The following is a 27,272-nucleotide window of genomic DNA, read 5'->3' on the forward strand; positions in this document are numbered from 1 at the left end:
GTGGGATTATGGGATTGGTGCAATAAAAGCCACCACCTCACCTTACAAACCCTGGTCTTTAATATTCTTAGACTGTCTGGGCTCCTTACAGCACCGCTACCACCAAATGGGAGGTGTCGGGGTTTAATGTCACCTTTAAGAAACACAGTTCAGTCCTCTTTGTGAGTAAAATTAAAGGTAACAGAACCCAGCTGTCCCAGCACACCAGTTCTCCCTTCTTTTGGCCAAATTCCCTCAGTCTTTAAGTCATTTACTCCATATATTTGTTATTTTTTTTTTAAGCAGTGTTGCCTTAACATTACAGACACCAGAAGGATTGAAAGGATAATTAAGGATCAGGGGATAATCTCTTGCCAGTCAAGGTGATAAAGACGATCTCAGAATAAATATCAGTAAACTAAACCCAGAGTGTTTTATTAGTAAAGAAAATCAGAAATATTACAGAATTCCAAAGAAGAAGTGATATTCATTGTTTAGATGTCTTGGGATTTCCAGGCCTGACCTGCAATAAATGACAAAAGTCTGAAAGAAAACTGGGCCAGGACTAAGAAGCAAAAGCATTTTAGAGATGAAGCAGTGGAGTCATCCATGGAGATCTCTAATATTTATTCAGCCTGATGATTTCAGGATGGAAAAAAAAAAAATCTGAATTTTCTTCTGGGATGGAATTTGTCTTCCCAACCTGGTATTCTACAAAATGCACTCAGATTCCTGTAGGAGGAGGTGTGTTTGGAAGGAGCAGGTACTGACTGAGTTGACAGTTGGTGTCAGCTGTGTAAGGACAGAAAAAATGGAGAAACTTCTTAATCTGTCCCAAATCTGTGCCTCAGGGACCTTGAGAGCATAGCTTGACTTATTCCTAACATGCTAAAGCAAGGAAGTGTGAAAATTGATTTTTCACTGGTTTCTTGGTAAAATGGGGTTAAAGTGTTTTCTGGTACTAGACCAAGTCAGACTAAATAGATACAGAAGACTTTGTTCTCCTCTGACTGAAGTCAAAGTCAAAATTCTTACCGACATGAAAGGCAGCAATATCAAGCCTATGATCTTGAAAGGAAACGCAGTGAATTGCATCTGTGGAATAACAGGAACATGCTTTGAATGCTGGAATACACACTGCATGTTGTTTACACTCAGAAGATTTACTTATTGCAATATTTGCATAAGTGTTCAGCTCTGTTTAATTACAGCTGTCTGCAAGGGAGGGGTCCGTGGTGTGGGCACCAGATTCAAACCAGATTTCTTTCTGGAGCTGTAAAGCCAAACTCCAGTGGGACAGACACAGATTTCCATCCATCTGAAGGAGAATGTTTCAGACAGTCTAATACATGAAATGTTTTATTCTCCCTACTGAGGCCACATCTGGAGAGCTCTGGCCATAAACTAAAACACCACAAGTTCCACCTCAAAGTGAGGAAAAACTTCTATCTATGGAGGGTGGCAGAGCCCTGGAACAGCTGCTGGGGGGGGGTGTCCCTTTCTGGGGACATTCCAATCCCACCTGGATGTGTCCCCGTGTCACCTGCCCCAGGTGACCCTGCCTGGGCAGGGGGTTGGCCTGGATGATCTGCAGAGGTCCCTTCCAACCCCAACCATCCTGAGGTTCTGTGTGATCCTGTGATTGTCCCTCTTTGGAGATGTTAAATGAATGGTGATGCGTTCTCTGCCTCCTAGGCTGTTATAGAACCCTTGAGCTGTATTTCGCAGGAGCAGGGGGATACCTGGATAAAAATATCCCCATCCCTGGCCCATCACACCGTTCAACGGAGCTCTTCATCTCTTTCTGGGTGCAGCCCTCCCTACAAACACGAGGAGAAAAGGGAGTTTGGGTCACCCCAAGTGGTTTATGTCGCGGTCAGTGGCACCTGGCCCCGATCAGGAATAGCGGGACCAGCAGGATTTGGGGAACTGATTGTCCCTCTGTGCTGGGCACTGGTGAGGCCACACCTTGAATGCTGTGTCCAGGTCTGGGCCTCTCAATTCAGGGAGGACACTGAGGGGATGGAGCGAGTCTGGGGAAGGGAATAGAACTGGGAAGGGGCTGGAGCAACAGGAGCAGCTGAGGGAGCTGGGGGGGCTCAGCCTGGAGAAAAGGAGGCTCAGGGGGGACCTTCTGGCTCTGCAATCCCTGCCAGGAGGGGGGAGCCGGGGGGGGGGTCAGGCTCTGCTTCCAGGGAACAGGGACAGGAGGAGAGGGAACGGCCTCCAGCTGTGCCAGGGGAGGGGCAGGTGGGACATCAGGAGGAATTTGTCCCTGGAAAGGGTGGTCAGGCCTTGGCAGGTGCTGCCCAGGGAGGTTTGGAGTGCCCACCCCTGGAGGTGTCCAAGGTAGTCCTGGCCGTGGCACTCAGCGCTCTGGGCTGTAGGACAAGGCGGTTGACAACTGCTCAGAGGTCGGTCTAGACGTTCTCTAGATGCTCCCTAGCTCTTTTCCACCCCAACAATCCCACCGATTCCCGTCCGACAATCCCGAGGGGAAGGTGTGGGGGCACCGAGAGGGCCGCGTGAGGCGCTTGTCCAGCAGGGGGCGCCGCCCGCGGGCGGGGCCGGCGGGGGGGGCGTGTCCTGCCCCCGCCCCGCCCCTCCCCGCGCTGTCCCCGCGGCCGCTCCGGGACGCGGCAGCAGCGCCGGCGCCATGGTGAAGATCGCCTTCAACTCGCCCTTCGCGCTCAAGGACGAGCCCAAGAAGGAGGCGGCCGAGGCGCTCGTGGCCGACAAGGTGCGGGCGCGGCGGTGTCGCGGGCGGCGGGAGGAGCGGGGCGGTGTTGTGGTGTGGGGGGGGGGGGGGGGGGGGGGGGGGGGGGTGAAGCCGCCGCCATTTTCTGGCGGCCGCGGGGCCCGTGTGGGGCCCCGGCTCTGAGGGGCCGCTCTCCCGGGGGGACTGCAGGGCGAGGGGCCGCGGTGCTGTGCCGCGCTGTACCGCTGTGCTGTGCCCAGCCGGCCCGCGGCACCCCCGGCCGGCCCCGGGTGTTTATCTCGCAGCTGGGCCCGAGCCAGCGCCGCGTTTCCTGACGGGGCTTTAAAACCTCCCGGCCCGTGCCCGGGGGGGAGCGCGGGGAAAGGGCCCCCCCCGGCAGCGCCTCGCAGGCAAACAAAGCGGCACAGCGCTCGTCCTGCGGCGCCCGGAGCCTGCCGGCCGGGCGGCTGAGTGGCGCTTAAATTAAGAAACCTGCCATAAAGGGTTTTAAATAGAAACCCGGGCGAGCGCCCTGCGGTCGGCTGTTCCTTTCCCAGTGAGCCGCGCGTCCCTGGCTCGGGGGGAAACTGCCCGGTTTGTGGGAGATTTCGTTGTGAAGGTTGCCCTGCTTTTTTAGTCGGGGAAGCTCAGCCTGTAGGTAAATACAGCAGTGGCTCTGGAAGGGGAATGTGGGGTGGTCCGAGTTTATTTATAATGAGGGAGTAAGGAAACTTAAAAAAGCAACAACAAAACTTGTGGAGCTGGACTCTACAGTGTCTGGTTTTTTCTTTTTTTTTTTTTTTCCTCTTCTAAGCTGTAATCAGGAAGGCAGTTTGCCTTCCAGCCCACTCAGCCTCACCTGAAATAGCCTCCCTTTGGAAGGAGAAGGGATGTAGAGTGATTTTATTGCGCAGTGCACTCTTCTGAGCTGTAGGAGTTTTATGTGTGCATATTTAATACAGTAGCACCGAGCTGCAAGATCAAAAGGAGGGAGAGAAAGTAGGGAAACAGGGTAGATAAATAATTTAAATTTTGAAGATGTCATTAACCAGTTTCTTGTGGGACAAACTCATCAGCTACTCCTGAGGCAGCTTCTTATATATGTATTTACAGCCTTGTACTGTGTAAATTCTGAGCATAATAGTTCTAATAAACACCTACACTCCTTTTTTTCTTCTTGTGGGAGCTGCTCCTCTCAATTTGGAATATTCTCAGTGTTTGCACTACGTGGGTTTTTAACAACCCTTCAGTCTGACTTCAGGGCTTGGAGTTGCCTGTAAACATCAAGTTCATAATTTTACTCCAAGACAAACTTGTTCGAGTGGTTGTTAATGTCTCCTTTTGCTGGAATATTTGTGCAGAGCAAACAAGCTTAAGGGCTCATGTTGGCTGAAACAGCACAATAAAAGTCCCCTGGAATATCTGCACAAAACCCTGGAGCTTGCAGAACACCCTCCCTGCTGCAGACTCTTTGGGACTGACTGGCAACAGTGTTAAAATAAGTGATTTTCCTTTTCCTCTCTTACTCCTCCTTTATAACAAGCTCTGAGCTTGTTGCAGTTTAGAACTGCATTTTCTGTGTAGGTTTTTTAATGATTTTTTTTATCTGTTATTTTTGAGCAGAGGTTTTGTAACCCGCTGGAGCAAAGTCTCGCTGTGTTCTCAGCTCTGTCAGCTCTTCAGGTTGAGCTGCCCACATTGCTGCTTAACGTGCTATAAAATCCCTGTGCTTTGTTTGAAATAGGTGTGCTGCAAGTGGAGCTAATTACCTGTCGACATCATCCCGGCACTGGGATGGCTGGGGTGCCAACACTGCTGCAGACTGGTGTGTTCAAGTAGTGACAGGCTGGATGAGTAAGGCACTGAAAGGTGTAGGTGAAGGTGGGAGAATGTGAAGAGAACAGAACTAATAAAGCTGGTTAACCCTGAAAGATGCTTTTCACCTAGTGCCATATGAACGTGGCATATTCCTGACTTGAAGTTAGGGTTTGAGTTTGCCTTTTCAGGTTTGTTTTGTTTTGAGCAAATGCTTATCAAGCCAATTGCAGCAGCTTGTGTCTTGCTGAAGCAACATTTTTGTGTTTGGAGGATGTGCGAGTGGAATGTGGGAGTATTGACTTTCACAAAACAGCTCGGGTTTTGTTTCAGGACTCGCATAACTGATGGTTGACTTTTATGCTGCTGCATCTTGCTGAGCAGGGGAATATGTGGAGCCTTGGTGATAGTGCCGTGGCTCGTTGTGAGCACAGGTCCCTTCGTGTGTTGTGTTCTCTGGGAGTGCAGATTGTGGGACCCAGATGAAGGCCGTGGAAGCTGCTGTGCCCAGTCCAGCCCCTGACTCTGGGAACACCTCACAGGAAAAGATCTTTTACTGTGAAATCCAGTTTTCTTCCTTCCTGAGCAGTACAAAGAGCAGGTCTTGAAAGTGAGCTACTAAATCCCAGAGTCAGGAATTGTTAAAGGGACATACCTGACCAAATACAGAGCTTATCTAAACGTTGTGGGTTTGGTTGTTCTTGGGTTTTGCCTTTTTTTGGTTTTTTTTTGTTTTTTTGTTTTCATTTGAAAGACCTAAACCCAGTGTGTGTTTGCCCAAAGGAAATGTCTCTTCTGATGGTTTGGTGTTCCAAAGTACTTTTGCTGTTCCCGTCTCCGCTTGGCTTGTGTCAGCCTTTCACCTGGAAATCTGGGAAGGTGCTGAAGGAACTCTGGAGGGTTAAATCTGCCATTCACACACCGCCACTGCCTCTGTGGTTGGTATTGCTCAACTCACCAGCACCTTACGTGAGAGCAGCTTCCCTTGGGTGCAGTCATCTTGTGTCTGAGGGAACACTGGGAGGGGGGAAAACAAGTTCTTAAACTAAAGAGGGACGTTTCAGGCCGCTAGAAACAAAACCCCCTGGGATTTGGGTAGAAGAGAGAGGATTTTGAAGCTGCAGGGTAGGATGTGCCACAGGGCCTTGTTTTTATTTGGCATAGTTGGAAGCTGAGTTTAAGCTGACGAGTGGTTTTCTTTCAGAGCGGACTTTGCTTGTGCATATTAAAAGTTCTGAAACCTGGTGACTCGTGCCAGTTGTCTGTTCCCCAGCCAACAAAGTTGCATCTTGGCTTCTCCTCTTAATCCAGCTTTGTGAGGAAAAGTAATGTTAGTGCACGTGATAGCAAGAGGAGGAGAGGGAAGAGGCCTGAATACACTCTGTGCCTCAATGACCTTGATCTACAAATCCTGCTTTCCTTGAACTCTATTGTGGCTGCAGCACCGTATCTTTTATTAGAGTTACTTAAATTTCTCACACCTAAAATAATTTCTGGACAAAGGTTTGTTTAGAAAACATCATCTTAACTAAGAAAATACTCTCAGGACTGTTTGAATATTGATCCTAGTCTGATGCAGTAATATTTCATATAAGTGTGCTTTTATTATATGATGCTGGCTTGCAATTCTCACAGCTAGAAGGAGTAGAAGATGGTGGGTTGAAGTGAAGCAGTCAATAACATCTCCCTTCAAATCGAGAGCAGCTGCATTTTCTAAGTTCTCATCCCTCTTTGTTTCAAGGACCCAGAAGTTGCCACACACAGGGGTGAAAGCTCGTCTGGAAGATGTCTGTTGACTCTGCTGGGTCTGGCCTTCATCTTGGCAGGGGTGGTTGTTGGAGGAGCCTGCATCTACAAGTACTTCATGCCCAAGGTAATCTCCAACTTCTTTTTTGTATAAGCAGCACTGAATATAAGAGTGTAGTTATAAATGGATAACACTGCACTAGAAAACCTTCAGGTTAGTGGGACATGAGGACTGCGGTGCTGCAGGTGGGACAGCCCTGTGCTGTGTCACAGCAGAGCTGTTGTAAATGCAGCTTTAAGCTCCCGTGCCGTGCCTAACCATGCTGCTCTCCCAGCACAAGGTGTACCGAGGGGAGATGTGCTACTTTGAGAACGAGGGCCGGGAGCGGGCGGCCGAGCCGTACTTCCTGCCCATCGCCGAGCAGGCCGAGATCCGCGAGGACGACAACATCGCCATCATCGACGTGCCCGTGCCCAAGTTCTCCGACAGCGACCCCGCCGCCATCGTGCACGACTTCGACAGGGTGAGCCACAGCCCCGGGGTGGCACTCAAACCCTCACAGCTCTGTCAGCAGGAGCTGCTCACCAGGGATGGGTTAAGTGTGGGAGATCTGACCCTTTGAACCTGCAATAGGATTGACTTCGCAAGGGTGTCAGAGTCACTGTGGGGGTGAACTCCCCTCCCTGAGTTGTTTCTCGGGAAGATACATCTTGCAGTTCAATTTTAAATATTGCTGCCCATGGGATATCTGGAAGTGCCACTTGCTGTTTGGTGAGGACCCCCTGTAAATGGCCGTGAGAGTAGAAGAATATTGTAAATGTGAGATAACAAACAGGATTCAGCTAAGGCTTTGCCAAACTTACAGCAAAATGCAGAATTGCAAACAGGTGTGGGCCTTGGAGAAGGGACTTGAAAAAAACACTTGAAGCAGCTGAAACCTTGAACGTGACAATGCTGTGTTAGTTGCGTGGGTTTTCCGTAAGGCAAAGATGGGAGGATGGCTTTAATTTGACTTTTTTATTGCAGTCGTGTCAGTAGTATTAACATTTATCCTTAGTCAGCTGTAAAAGCTTTGGTAGGTTGTTTGTAAAGCCAAACTTGGCAATGCTGATAGAATAAATAGATAATTCTAGTTTCTGCAGTTCTTGTCCTCAGTGATAATGCTGATAAGACCTTCTGGGCTTAATACTTCTGAAGAACTATTTACGGGGAATGATTGTTTTTCAGCAGCTGGCTACCTTTTGTTTGCACCGTGCCTAATTAGACCTCTTCAGTTTTGAGAGCATGATCACAAATACTTCCTCTGTGTTAGTACAAACTGTGCTCCTCCAGAATTATGATAAAAACTGCTTTTATAGTCAGCACTCTATTCTGTACAAAAGTTTTGTAAACTATCACTGTAACCACTCTTGGCTTGCAAAACTGGTAACAGTTCAGTTCTCACAGTAGACAGTTCCTGAATGCATCGCTTCAGAGTAGCTGTGTGTGATCTCAGCTTCTTCAGCTTCCTTCTTAGTCCTCGTAAAGCTGTGTTTTAATAATCCAAGGCCCCCTTAATTAACTGAAACCTTGTTTTTTTAAAACAGCTTTTGACGGCGTATCTCGACTTGCAACTGGGCAACTGCTACGTGATCCCGCTGAACACGTCCATAGTGATGCCTCCGAGGAACCTGATGGATCTCTTCGCAAAGCTGGCGGTACGTGGAGCTTTGCTGCTGACTTGTGCTGACAAGATGGCTTTTGATAAGAGAGCTGGTGCTGCTCCTGAACTCTCTGGGCTCTTGCTAGAACAGTCCTCCTGCCATCCCAGTCCGTAATCCCCCGGCTCAGTCACTGCGCTGGAGTTAAGGCCAGCTGTCAGTGGATATTATGTTGAGTAGATTCATGCCTAATGCTCTTATTAATACCTGGCTTTATGAGAGCTGAAAGCAACCAGCAGATAAGGTTAAATTTAGCTGTTAGAAAGGAATTTGATAAAGCTCCAAAAATCATTGAAAGCCTAAACCTGAAAGTTCCTCCCGGAAAGCTCGTTTACCCCGTGAGAGTTTTGATAAAAAGAACAATGGTAATTTGTTCCCTTGTTGTTGGCACTGCAGTTATGAGCTCACCACAAGCATTTGGACCCTTCAGTCACTAAAACTGGTGTTTTTCCAAGGTGACTTATGGGTCAAGTTCATAGAGCTTGCTGCTACTTCCCAGTTAAATGCAATACTCAGCTATCGGGTGCCAAATGGACTTTTTAAAAAAGGCGTTGATGTTTTACACCTAATTCCAGAGGCCACTGGTCTTGTTTAGCTTGTTGCATAATTTTTTTAGCTTCTTGAAGACAAACTTTTAAGTGTGTCTCCCTGCCCCTGTTTGTAGGAGTTGCTTGTGAGGGGTGAGAAGAAGTTTGTAGTGCTTTTTTTTTAATATTAGAAATATATCGCCTCAAACCTGGAATCTTTCACAATACTTTGTTTCTCTTGTAACTGCAGACTTGGTTGTGCACAAATAAACTTGACCAGGTTCTGTTTACGTTTGCTGCATGTGAGGCCGGCAGTGTTGAGGTTAACTGTGCTTTGTTTGGATATAACTGCAACTGTTTGAAATGGCCTTTGTCAGGTTTTAACTCCTCTGGTATGCAGCTGGTCAAGCCCAGCATATCTTAGTATTAAAGAGAAGGGAAGCTGAAATCTGCAGCCTGAAGCCCTTCCAAAGCAAGGAGGAAAATGTAGAGGTTTGTCTGTTAGCAGAGGTCTGTATCTCCAGGTGTTTTCTCTTTCAGACTGGCTCTTACCTGCCTCAGACCTACCTGGTCCGTGAGGAGATGGTGGTCACAGAGGAGATTGATAATGTGTCTGATCTGGGCATCTTCATCTACCAGCTCTGTGTGGGAAAAGAGACCTTCAGACTTCAACGCAGAGACCAGATCATGGGTAAGTTCCCTTCAGCAGCGAAATAAATCTATTGTTCAAAAGGCAAGAGGGAGATTCTTAAACCCTGGGAGTTTTTACACTTGAGAATCTGAGTGCTCAGCATGAGCTGAGGCTGAGCATAGACGTGCTGGGTATTTCCCCTGTTTCCATGTGTGTGTCACTTGAACATGCTGAGAAAGTTTCACTTACAGAATTACAGGTCACATGCCCAAACCAAATTGGAATGTAAGCCTATTTCTGTTCCAACTTTTGGTTGAAATTGTAAGTTAGTATGGCCCCAAAATTCATATAATCCATGAGATAACGTGAGTCTCTGTAGGTGCAGCTTATCCTGCCGCTGTCCTGTCTGAAACTGGGTTACAGGAACAGGGAGTACAAACATTATCTTCTGCTTGACTTGCTCTGAAAAACAAAGTAATTGACCAGAGAGCTCCGGACATCCCAGACTTCCTCTCTGAAAGAGGAAGGGCACTTCAGAGGAGCTGCTGAGCCGTTCCTTCACTGCCTGTCTCCTCCTGCCACCCTGCCATTCTGAGGAAGAGCCTGAGGTGTCAATGCTTTGACATGGGAGCAGGCCTGGGGTGCAGAAATCCGGGGCTGTGAATTTTGGTTCACTGTAGCTCTTCAATCATTTCATATGTGCTGCTCCCACCAAAGGCAGGGAGCTAATCCTTTGTCAGATAGAGCCTTTCAGAATGCCAGTGTTTGGTTTGTTGGAACTCTCTGCTCCTGTTTTCCTGCCAAGCTCTTAGGCAAGAGTTCCTCAGCCCAGTTGCAGCATCAGGAGCCACATGTGCTGTTTGCTACAGTGTCCTGTGCTGGATGCAGGGCAGGCCCCCGGTGTGGGAACATGAAAGGAGTTCTCTGGAGCTCATGGTGGAGGGCACGTGAAGGGAGAGGAACTGCTGCCCTCTTGGGAGGGAGAGGCATGTGTCTATGAGCTGTTGGGAGGGTGATTTTTGGGAACAGGGCTAAATTGACAGCTGCTGTCACTGCAAGTCTGCAGACAGTACTGTGAAGAGTGTTTCTGATGCTTCCTTAAATCATCCTGCTAGAGCACGTTGTTGACATCTTCACTGCAGAGAAAAAGACTTCTGCAGAATTCTTGCACAAAAGGATTCTGGTAAATGAATAATGTTTCCTGGTACTGTTGCTGTGCTGTAACTCTCCTTGTTAGCTTGAGGAGGGGAGAGGGCGGAAAGTCAAGTCAAACAGCAGCCTGCTGCTGAGGAGAAAATTCTTCAGGGCTTGTCTTGCCTTCCCAATCACATTTATTGTTGCTGTTGTTAATAAATCACATCTTTATTGCAATGTGTCCAAGCCATGCACACATAGAAAAAACAGAAATGGATAAACTCCTTTAGCTTCTCACGTGTAGCTGTTGCTGCTTTGGCTCTTGGATCTTGTAGAGTTCCTGGGTGATCTCTTGGATCAAACTGACCTCAGGTTCTGTGGCAGTTCCCTGGATTTCTAACTCGAAGGCATGGGAGAAACCAGACAGGCCATCCTGTTAGATGGACATTGGAAACTTCATCTTAATGCCTTGGAATTGCAGCACAGCCTGTGTTTTAAGTGTTTATAAACTACAGCAGTGCCCTGCTGGGTTGGGTTTAAGAGCTAGCGCTTCTCTTGCTTCCTGTGAACACTCTCTGCTTATTAAACAATCTGTAAATCTTCTCCTAATTCCTGTAAGTTGAAGTGCTTTAGGTGAGCAGCTTGTCTTTGATTGTAGAACTGCTCTGTTCTTGTCCTTTAGTAAAGAGTCAGGTGATGCAGGTAAACTGCCTGGGTCAGACCCAATGCTGGCATGGCCCAAAATAGAGACAATCACTTTAGTAGTGTTAGGAAAAACTTGAGGGAGGTCATCAGCTGAGTGGCACATCCTCCCAAGGTGAAGGCAGCTCTGCAGAGCAACCCTGGGAAATGCACATGGGTGAGGGATTTCTGATGGAAAACAACCCAATGCCAGGCTCTGCTGGCAACTCCTGGCTGAAGAAACGCCATGTACTGAGTGATGGTATCTTGCTGCTGTGGGTGATGATATAAAGCTGGCAGTCCTTGCTGCTGGGCTGTGGCTGTGCTGTACTCAGCTCTTGTACTCTCTCTCGTCCCCAGGTGTGCAGAAACGGGCAGCAGAGAACTGTCACTCCATCAGACACTTCGAAAACTCTTTCGTTGTTGAAACCAAGATCTGTCAGCAGTGAAGGGCGGCGGATGAGAGGTGACCTGTTCACACCTCCCTCGGGAAGTCTGAGCATTAGACATCGACTTCTGAAATTAAACCGTGCAGTGATAATCAAAAGCCTTATGCATCTTCTGTGTACTGCTTGTATTTCAAAAGACAAAGTCACCATTTCAGCTTTCGTTGATCCTTGGTATAACTTTTTAGTTGTCTCATGTAAAACTTAAAATTTGAGTAAGGTTTGGTTTTTTTTTTTTTTTTTTTAGAAGGCTAATACCAGTTTATCTGTTGAATGTGTTTGATTTAGTGTAACCTGGGAATGGCAGAAAAATATATATATATATAAAAATGTTAACCAGTTCCTTGGCTGGAACCAGTTATGTTCACCTTAACTTTCACAGAATGATTAATATTAATAATCTGTGGTTTGCACATCTCGTGTAGTCCTGTAGAGTAGCTCTGCACTCCGTTATCCCGGCTCAGCCCCCCGATCTGGATCATTAAAGGTTTATTTTAACGACCATGTGTGAAGCATGTAAAATCCCAGCTCAGTGACCAGAAACCTTTAACACTACCCTGTTTCTTTTGTGCAATTACTGTATTGAATTCGTATGTATATTTGGAACCTTCCCCCAGCTTACGTTGAGTTTTTCTCCCTTGGTTTGGTTTTGTGGCATTTAGTTGTTAGATTTGGATAGAGTTGCTCTTAAAGCTTGTCAGTATTTTTGGTTTAGGACTTGGTTTATCCTGTAACTTCCTCTTTCAAGGATCTGTTCTGGTATAGCTCACTTGTGAATGTGACTGTAGTTGTAAACTTAAACTACTCGGGCTTATATAAACTTTTTAGATCAACTTTTTATGAGCAAGTAGCTTTACTGCTGCAGTCAGAGCAATGTTCCTTTTTTCTGAAAGCTGCAGTTTAAAGATAACCAAGAGTTAGTGTCCTGCAGCTGATAAACTCGAGAGTTTTATTAAGGGACTTTATATTGGCATAAATTCTGCAACCCTATAATAAATGTTTCTCTAAAATTTCGGTGTTTGTGTGACTTCCTGGTGCTCAGAGGTGAGGGGAGTGATGCTGTGGGCCTGGGGCAGCATGCAGTGCTTTTCCTTTTACCCCTGTTAACCTCTTTTTTCAGCTTGTGAAGCTGGATTTCCTCTTCCTGTTGCTGTGGAAATGCTTTGTGGTGCCAAACAAGCTGGAGGAGCAGAGGGAAGAAAAGACACCTCAGTCCAAGTGAGAATATTGTGTGACACGCAGCCGTGACCCCACGGGGAGCTCCTGGTGTGTTCAGTGCTGGAAGCCAAGCAGAGCACTTGGGGCACAGCAAGGCAGGGGTGTATTGAGCCATTCATTTGAATATTGATGTTGGTGAGGCTGTGATGGAAGGTTGGCCTGTCCCATTGTGCCCAGGGCACTGTTAATGAGGGGGTTGTTTTTGATAGACTGAGACAGTGGAGGGTTAATGAGCAGTTTGGGGTCAGCTCTGCCCCTGAGCTCTGCTAGGCTGAGAGCTCAGAGAGGACAGTCCTGCAGTGAAATGTCTGTGACTCAAAGAGCTAAAGTGTGTCCTGAACCCTTCTGGCTTTCCTGGAAAGTGGCTGAGATTACACAGCTGGAAGGAAAACAGCAGGATTTCTGTGCAGAGGACTGGGGACAGTGAGAAGTGGCTGTAGGAGTCAGTCATTGCTCATGAAACTCTGCAGAGGAAAGGAGAACACAGGAGTTCTAACACAAACCAACACAGCTCTTCCCCCGAGGTGTTGGGTGATGCCATGCAGAGGATGTGTCCCAAAACTACAGCTTTGGCTCTAAAATAGTGTGTGTAGGAGAGTATTCATTATATACTTGAATTTACTGAAATAAAATGCTGCAGGGAGCGGTAATCACTGTCACGGGATCAGGTTTGCTTTCCTCAGGTGTCTTACTGGGGGAAGCAGCTGCACTGGGAAGTCTCGGCTCCGGACTTGCTGTGTGCTTGGACAAGTCAGGATTGTCTGGGGAGATAACCAGGATGGGTTTGTTTTGGTGGCCTGGAGCAGAAGGGCTTGGAAATGTGTTGGTTGAGAAGAGCAAGAAGCACTTTTGTGCAGCAGGAGGGTTGATTTTATGGAAAACAGACCCCAGCAATTGTTCCTTCCAGCTCAGAGTGTCTGTGCAGAGTTTGGCCACCTCCAGCCACGTACAGGAGTGCTGGACCTGCTTCCAGAGGGGCTGAAACACTTTCTCTTACCTTTGCCTGGTAAAGTTTTTAAAAGCAATGAAGTCAGTTCCTTGAGAAGTCATCAGATGTTCCGGGCAGGGCGCCAGGACACGCAGGAACGGATTGTTCGTACCTGCCCTGGTGCTGAGAGAGGAGCTGGGCTGGGAGCTGCCCCTCAGCCTTTTGGGCTGGCTGTCCAAGCCAAAATACTGGAGCTTTAAGGTATTCCTGGGATCTCCTCGTGCTGTGTCTGGCTTTGAGCAGCTCCCACGTTCAGCTGGTCTGCAGGAAGCAGGAGGGAGCACAAGTTGGAGCCCTTTGCACCAGCAGATGGCACAGGCAGCAAACCTTTGGGTGTAAAGTGTGTGTAACCGGTAAAGACTTGGTGTATTTGTCTAGCATGGAGTTTTTCAGGTATTTTGCCAAAATTAAACCTTAAAATGGTTTGGTCAGAGCTTCCTTTAGCTGGTGTTTAGTGTCTTTGCTTAGTTGTTACTTAGTAAGATCGTTTCAATCATACAGCTGTAACCTGTGCAAACCCCAGTTTAATGTCAGGGTAGGAGGGCTGTGCTGCAGGCATGGGTGTGGTGATGAAGGGATGACACTGCTGGGCTGCAAATGCAAACTTATTTACTGTAATGGCTTCCTTTACATGTGTGTTTACTGGAAAAGCAGCCAGTGTGCACGGGGCAATCAGCAGCTCTGCAATGATGTACTGATAATTTATTTTAGCTTGCAGGTTATTTTTCTGACCTGTTCATTTACATGTGAATTTTAAATACCTTTAGCAATGTTAAGCTGGCAGTCCACTGCTTTGGAAGTTTCCTCTTCCAGCATTGCATATGATCTAGTTTTTCCTTCAAGTTTAGGGGCACTTATCAGAAAGACACAAGAGAAAAATAATTATTAAGAAGACGCTTGGGTTTGTTACTCGTAGGAGGTGCCGTTGACCTTTGCAGAAGCCTCCTGGCTCTCCATGTGACTGTGAGGTGTGGGTGGCTGGTGGTGGCAGACCCTTCCATTACAGGAGGTGCTGGTCTACACTTAGAACATCAGAGCCTCCACAGGGGAGGTGCTCTGGTCTCCTTATCATCTAAGAAGGACATGGAACTGTTGGACTGAGGCCAGAGGAGGCCACCAAGTTGTTGATGATAATCCCTCCCCTGTGGAGACGGGATGGGGCTGTTGAGCCTGGAGAAGAGAAGGTTGTGTGGAGACCCCACAGCACCTTCCAGGATCTGAAGGGGCCAGCAGGGAAGCCAGAGTGACAGGACAAGGGGGAGTGAGTAAAAACTGAAAGAGGGGAAATTTAGGTGAGATATTAGGAAGAATTATTTTTCTGTGAGGGTGAGGAGGCCCTGGCACAGGTTGGGGCCACATACATGGGGTGCAGCCCCCCAAACCTCCACTTTGGGGGCTGCATGACCACCCTGGGAGGGCTGAGCTCCAGGACAGGCCTGGAAGGATTAAAGCTGCTGTGCCTGCCCTAATTCCAGCCCGTGGAGGGGGTGGCTTTGCTGCCAGCTGTGGCACACAGCCCAAATGCCAGCACTGATTGAAGCTTCCAGGCTGCAACCAAAATAATTACAATATGGATAATTGCAGCCACGTTATTTCATTAAAATTGTTCCTTCATTAAGTGCATATATTTGTGATATTGCCTAGGCAGTACAGAAGGGTGTGTTTCCTGTCTTGAAATAATTAGAGGCTCTCCACCTAAGCTCCACCTCCCAAGGAAATTATTTCTTACAGTTCAACTATTCTGTTTACTTAAGGGTATTTTCTCTCTTTTTGTGCTCTGACACCCCCAAGTTCCACATTAACAGATGCACAAGTGAATTTACTGTAGGAGAACTCCTTCTGACTGTAGATGGGTGTAGATGTTGTGTCTTACAGAAGCATTTGGGTTCCCTTGGGCTGTTCCATTTTAGGTTCTGGTGACGTTGGAAGCTGCTCTGGGTCAAACCCACGGGTGGCCACCTGATTCTGGAACAAGGAACTTCCTTCCTACAGACCTAATCCCTTGTTGGAATGGAACCAGCTGCATTAATTCTGGAGTGAGAGCACCAGCGTGTGGGCTCCATCAGGAATAGATCCATGGGTGGAGGAGGTTTAGATGGGATATTGGGAAGGAATTCTTCCCTGGGAGGGTGGGGAGGCCCCAGCACAGGTTGCCCAGAGAAGCTGTGGCTGCCTCATCCTGGAAGTGTCCAAGGTTGGACAGGGCTTGGAGCAACCTGGGCTAGTGGAAGGTGTCCCTGCCCGTGGCAGAGGGTGGAACCAGCTGGTCTTTAAGGTCCCTTCCCACCCAAACCATCCTGGGATTCTAAAGGCTGTGGAGACCCCGAGCTCACTGTTTTCTCCTTCGCTCATGGCCCTCAACCAGAAACTTTGTTTTCCCTCAATCAAGGGTCTTGATCTACAGGGAAAACCAGGCCTGAGCAGTGCCCCAGGAGCCACCAACCCTGGGGACAGGCTCTGCTCAACCCACACACCCTGCTGCTGCAGAGCCACCTCCACCAGCGCAGCTCCACCACAGAGAACCCCTTCAGAGAGTCGGGAAGAGGAGGAGATGTCTTTGGAGCATCATCCAGAGATCCACCCGCTCCAGTGGTGACCTGTGACTTGTGTGAAGCTGTGAGGAGAGCAGCTCTCAGTGCAGCACAGATGCACCTGATAAGCAGGAAGGCTTTGCTGTGTCTCTGGGCTGGGGGCAGGCAGGAAAAGGGGCTGTTGGGGCTCGGGAGCTACTGCTTTGTCAGGTTTTTCTCAAACCATCTCTGACAAGATTTTCTCTCTTTGCTTTTGTGCTGGGCAGGGTGGACTCATGTGTGGGCCACTGGCTGTGGGTTGGTTTGGTTGCTGAGGTGTGAGCTGTGGTGTCCAGCAGCACCGGGGGAGGTGCTCTGTGAGTGCCTTTGTGCCCAGCCAGCTGGGGACAATGCTCATTTTTAGGCTCTAACAGCAAAAAAAGGAAGTGAACTGTACAGTTAAATGTGTCAAAGTTTGCTGCTGCTTAACCCAGGCAGGAAAATCTAACAGTTACAGAGAAACGGGGAGGCTGCCCAGGATGTTGAGCAACCAGATGACAAAACAGCAAATAAAACCTGGTGCTGATAAAAATTCTGCTTAAGTAAGAGGAGCTGTAAATCAGCTCTTTTCATGCTGGAAGGAGGTATTTTGGGTTCATGAGCAGTGGCTGGTGATGGCAGAGGAGATGCAGAGGGCACTGGCCATGCTGGAGGACCTGTGCCAACGACCTTTGGTGTGTTCATGGTGCAAGAGGAGGGGACACCAAAGGGGTGATGAAATCTCCTGCAGCTCTAGGAGGTGGGGGGAGCCCATGGAAATGGGAGTGTAGGAAACACACCCAGAACTGCTCACACCAGCCCTGTGTCTGCCTTGTCTCATGTGTAAATAAGACTTATCAAAACCCTCGATGCTGTTTCTAAACAGCTTAAGCTGCCCAAGCGTCCCCCAAGACCTTCCCTGGCTCTGTGCTGCTGCCCCAATGGCTTTTCCTTTGGCCCAGCCCAAATTAAACCTAATTCTGTGCCCAAAAGCCACTTGTCACTTCAGCACAGACACTTGTCACTTCAGCACAGACTCAGCCTGGTGAGAGCATTGGCAGAGACCTCAGTGCTTTGCTCCTCAGTGATAACAGCCCTCTGGGGGGAGAGCTGCAGGCAGAGGAAATCCTTCATGCAGAGTAAAAGGGATGTTTTGGGGTATTTTTTCTTTTTTGTGTTCTCGGTTATGTTCTCATTCAGGTCCCCAGCCCTGTGCTGAGATTATTCAGATTGTAGTACTCAAAAATCTTTCCAGAGAAAAGATTTTCCTAGGAACCTCAGTTTCTGCTGGCTCTGAACAGGCTGATGGAGAACAAAGTCCAGGTGAGGGGTGTCACAGGGAGGGCAGGCAGGTCCCTCCTGAATCCATCTCCACTCCCACAGTGAGTCCACCCAACTTCCTGTAAAAAGAGATGTTTAATTCTAATCTGCATAACCCCCATTGCTGAGGCAGTGGCTGCACCCATGGGATTTTCTGGGGGGAAACATCAGCTTGTTGAGGTTTCTCTCACTGACCAATTTCTGAACTTCTGACACTGCTTTATGTAACATCTTTTTCCCCTCAGGAGCTAAAAGTAGCTCGGGGGGGGGGGGGGGGGGTGGCCAGGGCCATCCTGCCCCCCTCCCACAGGGACCAGAAAGGACAGTGATGGGCTTGATTCCTGCAGCTTTAGCAATTCCTGTTGTCCTGGGAAACCCACCCCTCTGCTTTTCTCCCCAGGTCACAAGAGGGAAGCTAAAATAATTTTGCAAAAGCATCTGGAACGTTCTGCAGGTGCTCCAGAGGCATCAGCAACCGAGGCGCTGCCACGTGCTGGTCCACGTAAGTGTGTGCTGGTGATGCAAAGGGAAAAATAGGCCAAGAACCACGTTTAAAAAGCATTTTTAAAAAGGTTTTTTTTTTTATTATATACAAGAGGAAATACAAAAATAAATATTTTTCTTCACTATGGTTAATGTATTACAATGTACTTTGTGGTTTCCTTGATTTAGCAGTGCTTTCTCAGCCTTCACTCAGGTATAGAAGTGGCTCAGATTCCCGTAGGGATGAGGTGGTGGAGTTTTGTTTTGTTATCTAGAAGAGTTTTTGAAAAGAAAAGGAGAAAATCTGTGTTCTGACACTCTCTGGGCTTCACATGCTTTTCCTACAATATTTATGTTTTTTCTATAAATTATAAAACAACATTGGCATAAATAAAAAGTCAGACTTGTCACAGCGTTTTAAGTTCCAAACTGTAACATTTCAAATGTTCACAGAAAAACACATTTTACAAGAAGGTGCAAATGAAATCCCAGACTCCCAAAGCTTCTGTGGTTTGATTTTGAAGAGGTTATTATTCAAAATACATCCACATTTGAGCCTTTCTTAGAAATCACTTGTAGCCTCTTGGGTGGCACCTCTGACTCTGCTCACAGGGAGTTCCAACGCAAAGTCTGGAAAGCTTTGGATCCTCTGACTGGGAATTAATCCTGCTGCTGTTAACGAAGAGTGGATGTGATCTGTGGGTCAGTTATCAGCGAAAGGGAAATAATTTGCCCCCTTTTTGGTGAGAAGAGGACCTGAAAGCCTGAATAAGCACCCTCCAGACACAGCCCCATACACGACATGGCTGCAAACCACATGGCTTTCCAGCCAGAAATGGGAACTGATGGCACAAGAACAGTGTCTGGAAGCTTCAATGACTGTGTGATTTGGGGGTCTGGCATTTGCTAAACCCCAAAAGGGAGGTTTCTTTAATTATTTAAATGGCAAGTCCTTTGGGGCCACTTTCTGCTCCGTGGTCAACGTGGCTGGAGGCTCCTGGCACGAGTTAGTCCCTGCTGGATTGTCTTGTGCTTCAGAAATATAGAATATTGTGTCAACCTGTGTAATTTTTTGGCTCAAATTCTTTCTGCATAGCAAGGACCCAAAATCTTTGCTGCCTCTTGCTGCAGTGTGTGACCAGGACACGGCTGGGAAGTGCCACAGGTGACAACGGGGCCTCGTCCTCCCCCTGCTCCAGCCTGCCCAGCTTAGCAATGGAAATGCTGTTATTTATGCTCAGAGAAAAATGGCAGCTGAAGTTGCACATCCTTGGGTTTTCGTGGGGTTTTTTTTTGTTTGTTTGTTTATTCCAACCCTCTCTGAAAGCAGAAGTTTGTCTGAGTGGTGGGGAGAACAGAGGGCCAAAGCCCAGAATGCAGTGAATCCCTGAAGTGCTGGCAGCTGTGTGGGGAAGGGCAGCGCTGCTATTCCGTGGTGTCCTCCACCAGCACGTCCCTGGAGTGTTTCCTGGCGTAGCTGAGGTGGTGGAGCTGGATGCTGTCGTGCAGATCCTGCCTGGAGAGGCGTCTCCTGAACTCGTCCGTAGTAAAGTAGTAGATGACGGGGTCGACGCAGGAGTTGAGGCTGGCGAGGCACAGAGCCACGGCGTGGAACACCGAGATCACCTTCTGCACGCACCCCCCCCGGATCTGCTTGGTCTTCACGAAGAAGTCCAGGGGGAAGCTGATGTGATAGGGTGCAAAGCAGATCAGGAACACCAGGGCGCAGGTGAGAATCATCTTCAAGGCCTTTTTCTTCTCCCCCAGGTCGTGGGAAGCGGAGTTGTTCGCTTTCAGCGACAGGGCGGTCTTCCACGAGCAGTACAGGACGATGAGCAGGGGTGTCACGAACCCCACCAGCTCCCCTATTGTCATCAGCGTGATGGAGGTGGGGAGGTCGAGCTCCTTGATGGGCAGATCCACGAAACAGGTGTTGTTGTTACTCTCGTCGAGCCTGAGGAGCGGGAAGGGCAGGCAGGCCACGCAGACCACGACCCAGCCCACGATGCTGACGTAGATGTCACAGACACGCTTGCAGTCGCTGAACCTGAAGGGGTGCATGAGGAACAGGTACCTCCTCACGCTGATGCACACCAGGAAGAAGATGCTGGCATACATGTTGACGTACTTCAGGTAGAAGCAGAGCAGGCAGAGCCCTCCCCCGAATTCCCAGGTGCCCGTCAGGTAATAGAAAATCCTCAGGGGCAGGGACAGAACCTGCAGTAAATCGGCAATGGCCAAGTTGATCATAAATATCACGGCCCTTTTAGTCTCCTTCATGTACCCGTAGAAGACCCACAGGGCCAGAGTGTTTGCTATGAGGCCAGGGACGAGGATGACAGTGTAGGTGACGGCGTAGTAGCGCTTCAGGTCTGTCTCTGTGCAGCTGGAGCTGTTGGTCATGGCTGTGCTCCGGGCCCTGGCACCAGAGCATGTCCCTCAGCGTGTCCTGCAGCCACCCTGTCCTCAGGTGCTTCAGTGAAGTGTTTTCAGCCCTGAAATCCGTGTGTGGGGTTTGGTTACTGGGTCCTTGTGGCCACTCTGGGGAGGAGCTTTGTCACTTTGGTGGGTGAGGGAGTTAATCCAAGCCCTGCTCACGTGCTGTGCTCATGCCCCCCGTCAGATGGAACCAGCCCCCGCTGTGCTGGCCTGCAGGATGGGCAGGGAGGGCATCCACGCTGGGAGGAGCATCACTGTGTGCCCAGGGGGGCAGGTCCTCACGGAGCTGTGCCTCTGTCACCTTTTGGGGGGCATTTCAGCCACTCCTCTCAATGCAGGAGTTCAGCAACTCGCGTGGCCCCGCAGCTGAAGAGAGAAAGGTGCAGTTAGAGCATTGGAGGTGGTCAGCTCTCCTCCTGCCTAGCAAGCACCATGCCTTGTCCAGTGGAGGTGTGAAACCACTGAGGAATAAATGGAAAATGTGTTTAATTTCTGCTACAAACCAGTTGTGTTGGTCTTCCTGTGCCCAGGCACGTGGCCGGTGCTGAGCTGCCTCCCCCCAGGCTGGCAGGGACACCTCACACTCCCCTCCTGTTTTTCCCAGGAAAGCCCTTCTGCAGGTTCAGCCCTCCCCACGGCTGGAGGTGACAGAGGGAGATGTGTTCCTTATGTAACACATGATGTGACACAAACATTTCCCACCAGAGCAGCCGCCGCGTCACGCAGGGGAAGTCACAGCTCGGTGGCTTTCACCAAACCAGGCTCAGCTTTTATCATTTCTGCTCCTGAATAGAACGTGAACCGTCCCTGCTGCAAGCAGGGACAACTGCCCACTTACTGCCCACCTTCTGCTGCACAGCAGCCTGCAGTGTGTTAAATCTGACTTTCTCACAGCTGCTTTTTCCAAGCCTCTCCTCCCCCACCCCGGCACTGCTGGGGCTGTTGGAAATACCAGACACCAGCACTGAGGGGATTGTAGGTGGACTTTATTGCAAATTGTTTGCACAGTAAAGAGCTGATGTTATCTGAATGTGTCAGACAAAAAAAACCTCAGCCAGCTCTGATAAACCTGGGGGAAATTCAGATCTCTGCCCGAACTCTCTCAGGTTTGCCTTTGTCTTCCACATGGAGAATTAACCTGCAGGTCTCAGTGGGAGAAGTTTGGAGGTAACGACCCAGATGCAAAAGGCACAGTTATTTAATTTTAAAGGGTTTAATTTAATTCTTTTTTTTTTCATTTGAAAGGTAAAAATGACAGCCTGCTGCAGTCCCTGCTGGTTTTTCCTGTGCTTTGAGGAGCAGGCATTAAAATGTGAACACTGATTAACGGTGCTGACGTTCAACACTTGTCGGTGTGATGGCACCGAAACTTTGAAGTAGCTTTGGGTGGAAACAGAAAATCTTCTGCAAAAGGAAATGGTTGGGGGGGTGAAGCCTTTCTGTGTCTATTTGTGCAGTTTCTCCTGCCTTTTCATCACCACTGAGTGATGAGTCCAAGGAGACTGAGACAATCTTCCTTCCTTCCAGGGGGTCAGCATCCACATAACCAGTGGAGCAAAATGGCTCCTGAAATAATCCCATTAAACTCCAGGAGCAATGATAAATAAGCCATAGAGAAATCAGCCTTCAGCTCAAAGACTTCCCAATTCCTTTAGCAATTCTCTCTCCAACTTCCAATGCACGAACCTTTAGGAATGTGAGCAATCTCTTCATCAAGCAGGAAAACTCCCTGGTGCTCCCCCAAAACCCCTTGGGTTTTATCCATCAGTGGGGGGTCACTTGGGCTGAGGGCTTTGATTTCCATTTGATGGGGCTTGACTGGCACATCCCTGGGAGTGTCCAGGGCCAGGTTGGACAGGGCTTGGAGCAACCTGGGCTAGTGGAAGGTGTCCCTGCCCATGGCAGGGGGTGGAATGAGATGTCTTTAAGGTCCCTTCCGACCCAAACCATTCCATGATTCCATCAGCTCCTTGCCTGATGTTGCTCTGAAGCAGCAGCAGGAGCTCAGGTGCCACCTCTCCCTGCCCAGATGGGTGTCCTGCTCCTGCAGGACAGCTGGCACTGCTGTGCCAGGCTGGGCACCACCCACGGGGCATCCAGAAGACCCAGCCAAAGGTGGGGACCACCGAGGATGCTCCCCCAGAAACAGCCTTGGAGCTCGGGGAGAAGGGTACAAAACCTCAGCAGTGTGAGAAACGGCGCTCTGGAAATCCCAAACAGCAACATCACAGAGTTCAGCCCCACGTGCTGTGTAAGAACCAGCAGGAGGCTAAAAAAAGCTCCAAAAAGAGGAAATTTTGTATCGTGTGCTCTGTGCTCGCTTCCCCCCAGCACAGGGGGGGAGGGCAGAGGCTCTCCCCAGGCACGGTCCCCTCCTTCCCCTGAGTGGCTTTGCCAAGCAGACCCCCCCCAATCAGCCACGTTGGGGCACCGGATGAAGATTTTGTGCTCAATGAGGCAGAGGCAGCAGGCAAAGTTTGCAGCCAGACTGAAAGCAGCTCGTTAGAGCTGGACGTGCCCTGTGTACACATTCCCCGTGTGCTGGAGGGCAGCCCCGTGTCCGTGAGCTCCACCTGAACACCTGCAGGGGGTGGGGATGTGGGAGCAGCCATCAGTGCTCACACCTGTGGGCTCTGCCCCGTGCCCTCATCACAGCCCATCACCCCCCCCAGAGCCCATCAGAGCTCAGGATCCACACCTGAGGGTGCTTAAAAACCCGGGGTCAACCCAGGGTCTCGTTAGCAAATCCTGAGGGTTTTAGCCCAGTGAAAGCCCCTTAAACCCAGCTGGGTGGGGAGAGGTTTGAAATCCAACCTGGGGGAGGGCAGTTCATGGTCAGGCACAGTTTGGGGTGCTGTCCCTGCTGTGGCACTGTGCCTGGAACACTTCTGGAGCTCAGGTTCCTCCAGGAGCTGGGATGCTGTCCCACACCTCCTGCTCCTTCCCAGAGCCAGGGTGAGCGATCAGCCTGGATGGATCCTGCCCCCAAGCACTGCTGGCACAGGTGAGTTGTGGGTGCAAAGCCACCCTGTGTTCTTTTTGGGGCTGTATTTATGCTGTAGGAACAAGTAAAGCCTGTGCCAGAGGTGGCCTGGGCACAGCAGCACCACCCTGCCCCTGGCTGACTTACCCTTCTGGGGGGAGCTGGGCTGTGCTGCTGCCTGGCACCTCTCTTCTATTTTGCCTCCTTCTCCTCCACAACCTAAAATAAAAGCAGAACATGCACATGGGTTACACCAAATGGAAATTCAGTTTCCTGCTGATGCTGTGCTGGTGGAGGTGGAGTGAGGGTGGCTCTGCCTCCCTGTGGGTTCTCTGGGGGTGTGGGGACAGGGCCAGTGGTGTCCTGTGCTGGGCTTCTCCCAGTGCCCACTGCTTCTCCAGCTCACCTGAAGCGCTGCTGCCCTGTTTTGGCAGAGGGAACTATTAGTAACTGGTGGGTTTTAACTAATAATAGGTGTTCCCTGAAAACAGAAATCACAGAAACAGAGACTGATCATTGCACAGGTTTTCTTTTTGATTCTTTCGATTCACGTCAGGGGGGGATGAAGCCTTCTCTGCCTTGAAACAGTTTCCTTGTAGATATTTGTGGTTTGTATCTTCCTCCAGAGGGGCAATACTGCCCTTTGCTGTGTTAACTGAATTCCAAGAATATGCAGGAAAATGTGGTGGGATTGTTGGGGGGGTCCTGTGCAGGGCCAGGAGTTGGACTCGATGATCCTGATGGGTCCCTTCCAACTCAGCACATTCTATGAAATGCTCTGCTCTAATGCCATATGAAATACTCTGCTTTGGCCTTTTAATCCTTTGCAAAAGCTCTTGTCCTCCTTTGTTAATATTAATCTTGGTTAAGAAGGGGAAAATAACCCAGAGCAGCCGTGCAGTGCGTTATCCTAAATCCCCCAGCCCTCTCCTCCCTCCCTGGCACACCCCAACGCTCCTGGGAGATGTTCATGGCAAGGAGCACTAAAGCTGTGAGTTTTCCACCCAAGCCACCAGGGCACATCCCCCAGGCAGGGGGGGGCCATGTCCCTGGGCTGTGATAACTCTGCCTCCCCCTTCCCTGATTCTTGCAATTAAGTGGAAAATGACCTGTGGAAAATCCATGTGGTGCCTCCTGTGAGGAACAGACCACTTGGGAAAATCCATGGAACAAATAGCGTGAGACAAACCCAAGGAAAACCCGGAGGAGTGAGTGAATTGGGTCAGTTGTGGGGATGGGGCTGTGTGACCTCAGAGTCCACTTACAGAGAAGTCCCATCGCAGGCAGCTGTGGGTTTGCACAGGCTGAGAATCACTGGATTTAATGTTAATCCTTAAACTCAGCTTCTTGATACTCACATGATGATAGCAGAAAATACAGTTTGGGCTTCAGGGCTGGGTGTTTTGGCTCCTGCCATCCCCCTGCTCTCCCTGGGGTACCCAGAGCATCCGTGAGCAGGCACAGGAGCTCGCCCTTCCAAAACAGGAGTTATTGGCTCCTTACCTGTACCTTACTCTGTGTCTCCTCACTTCTACCCACTAACTTCTGGAGATGCACAGGGTCGGTGTTAAGTCAGGACCCCCCTGCCCCTCCCTGGGGTGCCCCATCCCCTCTGAACCCTCCCAGTGCCCGCGAGAAGCGGCACCGGCTCTGTCACAGTTACCGAAAACGAGCCCAATTTAAACCCTATTGCTGGAACCAGAGTTAGCTGGGATAGAGGAATCAGTCCTACCTCTGCTGTCCTGCCAGGCTGCTCTGTGTGCCCCTGTGGGTGCTGCCAGCAGGTCCCACCGTGGGTCCCTCCCTCGCCGTGCAAAGCAAAAGTGCAACTGGAGGAGCTGCGGCTGCGCCCGCGCAGAGGAACGGGGTGGGAGGGCACTGCTTTTGGGGTGCTCCCCCTGCCTGGGCCCTGGCTGGACTCTCCTCCTCTTTCCTTTTCTATTTTTGTGGCTATGTTGTCTGTATTTGTAAAGGTGCTGCTGGTTTCGGGGTGTTTTGGGAACTGTTGCCCCTGGAGCTGCTGGAGATGGGGGGTCTGGGGGGGACTCGACCCCTGGTAAAGCAGTGCCAGCTCCCAGGGGCAGGTGCCCACTGGCAGAGCCCCTCTGTGAGGGGCACGGGGCTGAGGGAGGGAGATGCTTCATCCATTATTTTCCTTCCCCTTCACTCTCACCTGGGTGTTGTTACCCCTGTGCTCTGGGGGGGCTTCAGAGTGTCCCCCTGGTGCTGATCGTGGTCAGGTTTGGGCTCCTCCAAAAGCAGTGGATTCTCCACAGTTATTTTCTTATTCAGTTGATTTCATGGAGCAAACCAGGGTGAGAGCCGAGGCCTCTTCTTCCCCAAGTGTGCCATGAAGTGGTGTCACCCATCCCCAAGTCCCAGAGCCATCGTGGTCCCCATCGGCAGAGGGCAGAGCTGGCTCTGGTTTGATTTTCAAAAGCAGCACTTCCCTGGTTATCCAGCTGGGGACTCCAGCTCAAGAAACATTAGAATTACCACTTTTTTAAGATCGAGAGTGATCACTGAATCTCAGTTCAATTAGTTAATTTGAAAGAGTGACTTTTTTAACCATTTCTGTAGCAATTCAACCTGAAGTGATTTGCAACTTTGTAATTTGCATTTATTCATTTTTCTTGCATGTCTGGTCAGGAAGAACAGGGCACATACTTTGCAGCATGATTTGGGCAGAGGGTTTCAGCCCTGCAAAGGGTCACACAGGCAGAGAGGTGCTCCCGCTGCTGTGTCCCCACCCCAGCATCTCACACCTGCAGCAGGGTCTCGGTGCCACCTACACCTTTCAAGCACCATTGATTTACTCAGATCACAATTCCTATTTACAGCAGGGGTTTGTAGCTCTCTTTTTATTGTGATTTAAAGGAAATGAATCTCTTGGGCACATTGTGGGCTCTTTGCAGCCTTGCAGGGCACGGGGTTTGTCACCCCTGTGGTGACACAGCTCCCCATGGGATCAGACCTCCCAGAAATGCAGCCCTGGTTAAAGCTTCCAGCCTTCTTCTGAGGCTGCTGATGACTTGATGTGCCTTAATTAGTGTAGTGTGGGAGCCAGAGCTTTGTCCCCTTGGTGCAGGGCTGGGTTTCTCTCTGATGCTTTTGGGTTGGCAGCACTGGGGGTTTGGGGTTTAGTGCTGAAATGGGATCTCCTGGGATGAGCTCTGAGCCCTCAGCAGAGGATGCTGCCTCAGGTCACGTCAGTCCTGGGGTGTTTCCCTAAATTTTGGCAGGATCTGCGATGTGAAACGTTCCCAGCACCTCCCAGCAGCTGCCTCTGCCACTCTCACACTCTGCAAAGTGTGGTGATTTGGTGATGTAGTGTAGTTTCACTGTAGTGATTTAAAGAAAAACCTTTTTACTTCCTCTCCCTCACCCCAGAACTATGTGATGTCACCCCTGGGTGGTCCCCAGGCTCTGTCCCTGCCCTCCCCCCCAGCCTTTCCCTGGCACTCCCTGGCTCCCACAGGGACTGAGGGGGATGGTTTGGAAGTGACTTTAATAGACAATAAAACTGAGGCCAGTCCCAGGAACAGCAGAAGGACCAACCCCTCGTGGCTGAGCACACCTGGCCTTGGGGATGGACTCCTTTGCTTTTCCCACTCATACATGTGATGGATTCTCCACTTCACTTTCATTTCCCCAGGAACCTGTTTAGGAGAAAGCAGAGGCTGAGTGGCTGTGCTGCACTGAGAGAGTTTTTGTTTCAGAAACACCTTTCAGAGCGCAGCCATATCCTGTTTTGCTGGTCCCACTCTCTGTGTGCATCATCACCAGCATCCACCCCATTTCCCAGCACTGCAGGAGCCTCCCTGGGGGCTGTGGGTGGGAGCTGAGGGTGCCTTTACTGGCAGCACCGGCCAGACCCTCCCCAATCCTTCTGTAGTTGAGGCCACCAGAAATCAGGAGGACCTGGAGCTGGGCA

At 49.8% G+C, this 27,272-nt stretch overlaps 2 protein-coding genes across 3 annotated transcripts in view; one reads left to right on the top strand and one right to left on the bottom strand.

Moving 5' to 3' along the window:
- The window catches only part of ITM2A (integral membrane protein 2A), a 12,570-nt gene extending 202 nt beyond the window's left edge, over positions 1-12,368 (top strand). The window contains exons 1-6 of one of the 2 annotated variants that reach the window (XM_027898823.1): positions 2,575-2,719; positions 6,234-6,365; positions 6,574-6,762; positions 7,826-7,936; positions 9,007-9,157; positions 11,273-12,368. In XM_027898823.1, coding sequence (XP_027754624.1) covers positions 2,636-2,719; positions 6,234-6,365; positions 6,574-6,762; positions 7,826-7,936; positions 9,007-9,157; positions 11,273-11,361 — 756 coding nt within the window. In that variant the 5' untranslated portion in view covers positions 2,575-2,635 and the 3' untranslated portion in view covers positions 11,362-12,368. Of the gene's footprint in view, positions 1-2,574; positions 2,720-6,233; positions 6,366-6,573; positions 6,763-7,825; positions 7,937-9,006; positions 9,158-11,272 lie in introns of those variants that run through there. The other variant, XM_027898824.1, reaches the window with a different exon arrangement.
- A 6,973-nt stretch (positions 12,369-19,341) lies between these two features.
- GPR174 (G protein-coupled receptor 174) lies at positions 19,342-23,515 on the bottom strand. The gene is made up of 2 exons (XM_027898834.1): positions 23,486-23,515; positions 19,342-20,721 (listed from the first exon to the last, which is right to left on the bottom strand). Exon 2 carries the CDS (start codon positions 20,317-20,319, stop codon positions 19,342-19,344), a length of 978 nt encoding a protein of 325 aa, XP_027754635.1. The 5' UTR covers positions 20,320-20,721; positions 23,486-23,515.
- Between the last annotated feature and the right edge of the window lie 3,757 nt (positions 23,516-27,272).

This window comes from Empidonax traillii, unplaced genomic scaffold, assembly GCF_003031625.1.
Source record: "Empidonax traillii isolate 1590-97213 ecotype Southwest subspecies unplaced genomic scaffold, ASM303162v1 scaffold625:size414109, whole genome shotgun sequence".
NCBI classification, from domain to species: domain Eukaryota; kingdom Metazoa; phylum Chordata; class Aves; order Passeriformes; family Tyrannidae; genus Empidonax; species Empidonax traillii.

Bases quoted from the DNA above. Each gene is read 5' to 3' on its own strand.
- GPR174 (XM_027898834.1), bottom strand. From the start codon at position 20,319: ATGACCAACAGCTCCAGCTGCACAGAGACAGACCTGAAGCGCTACTAC.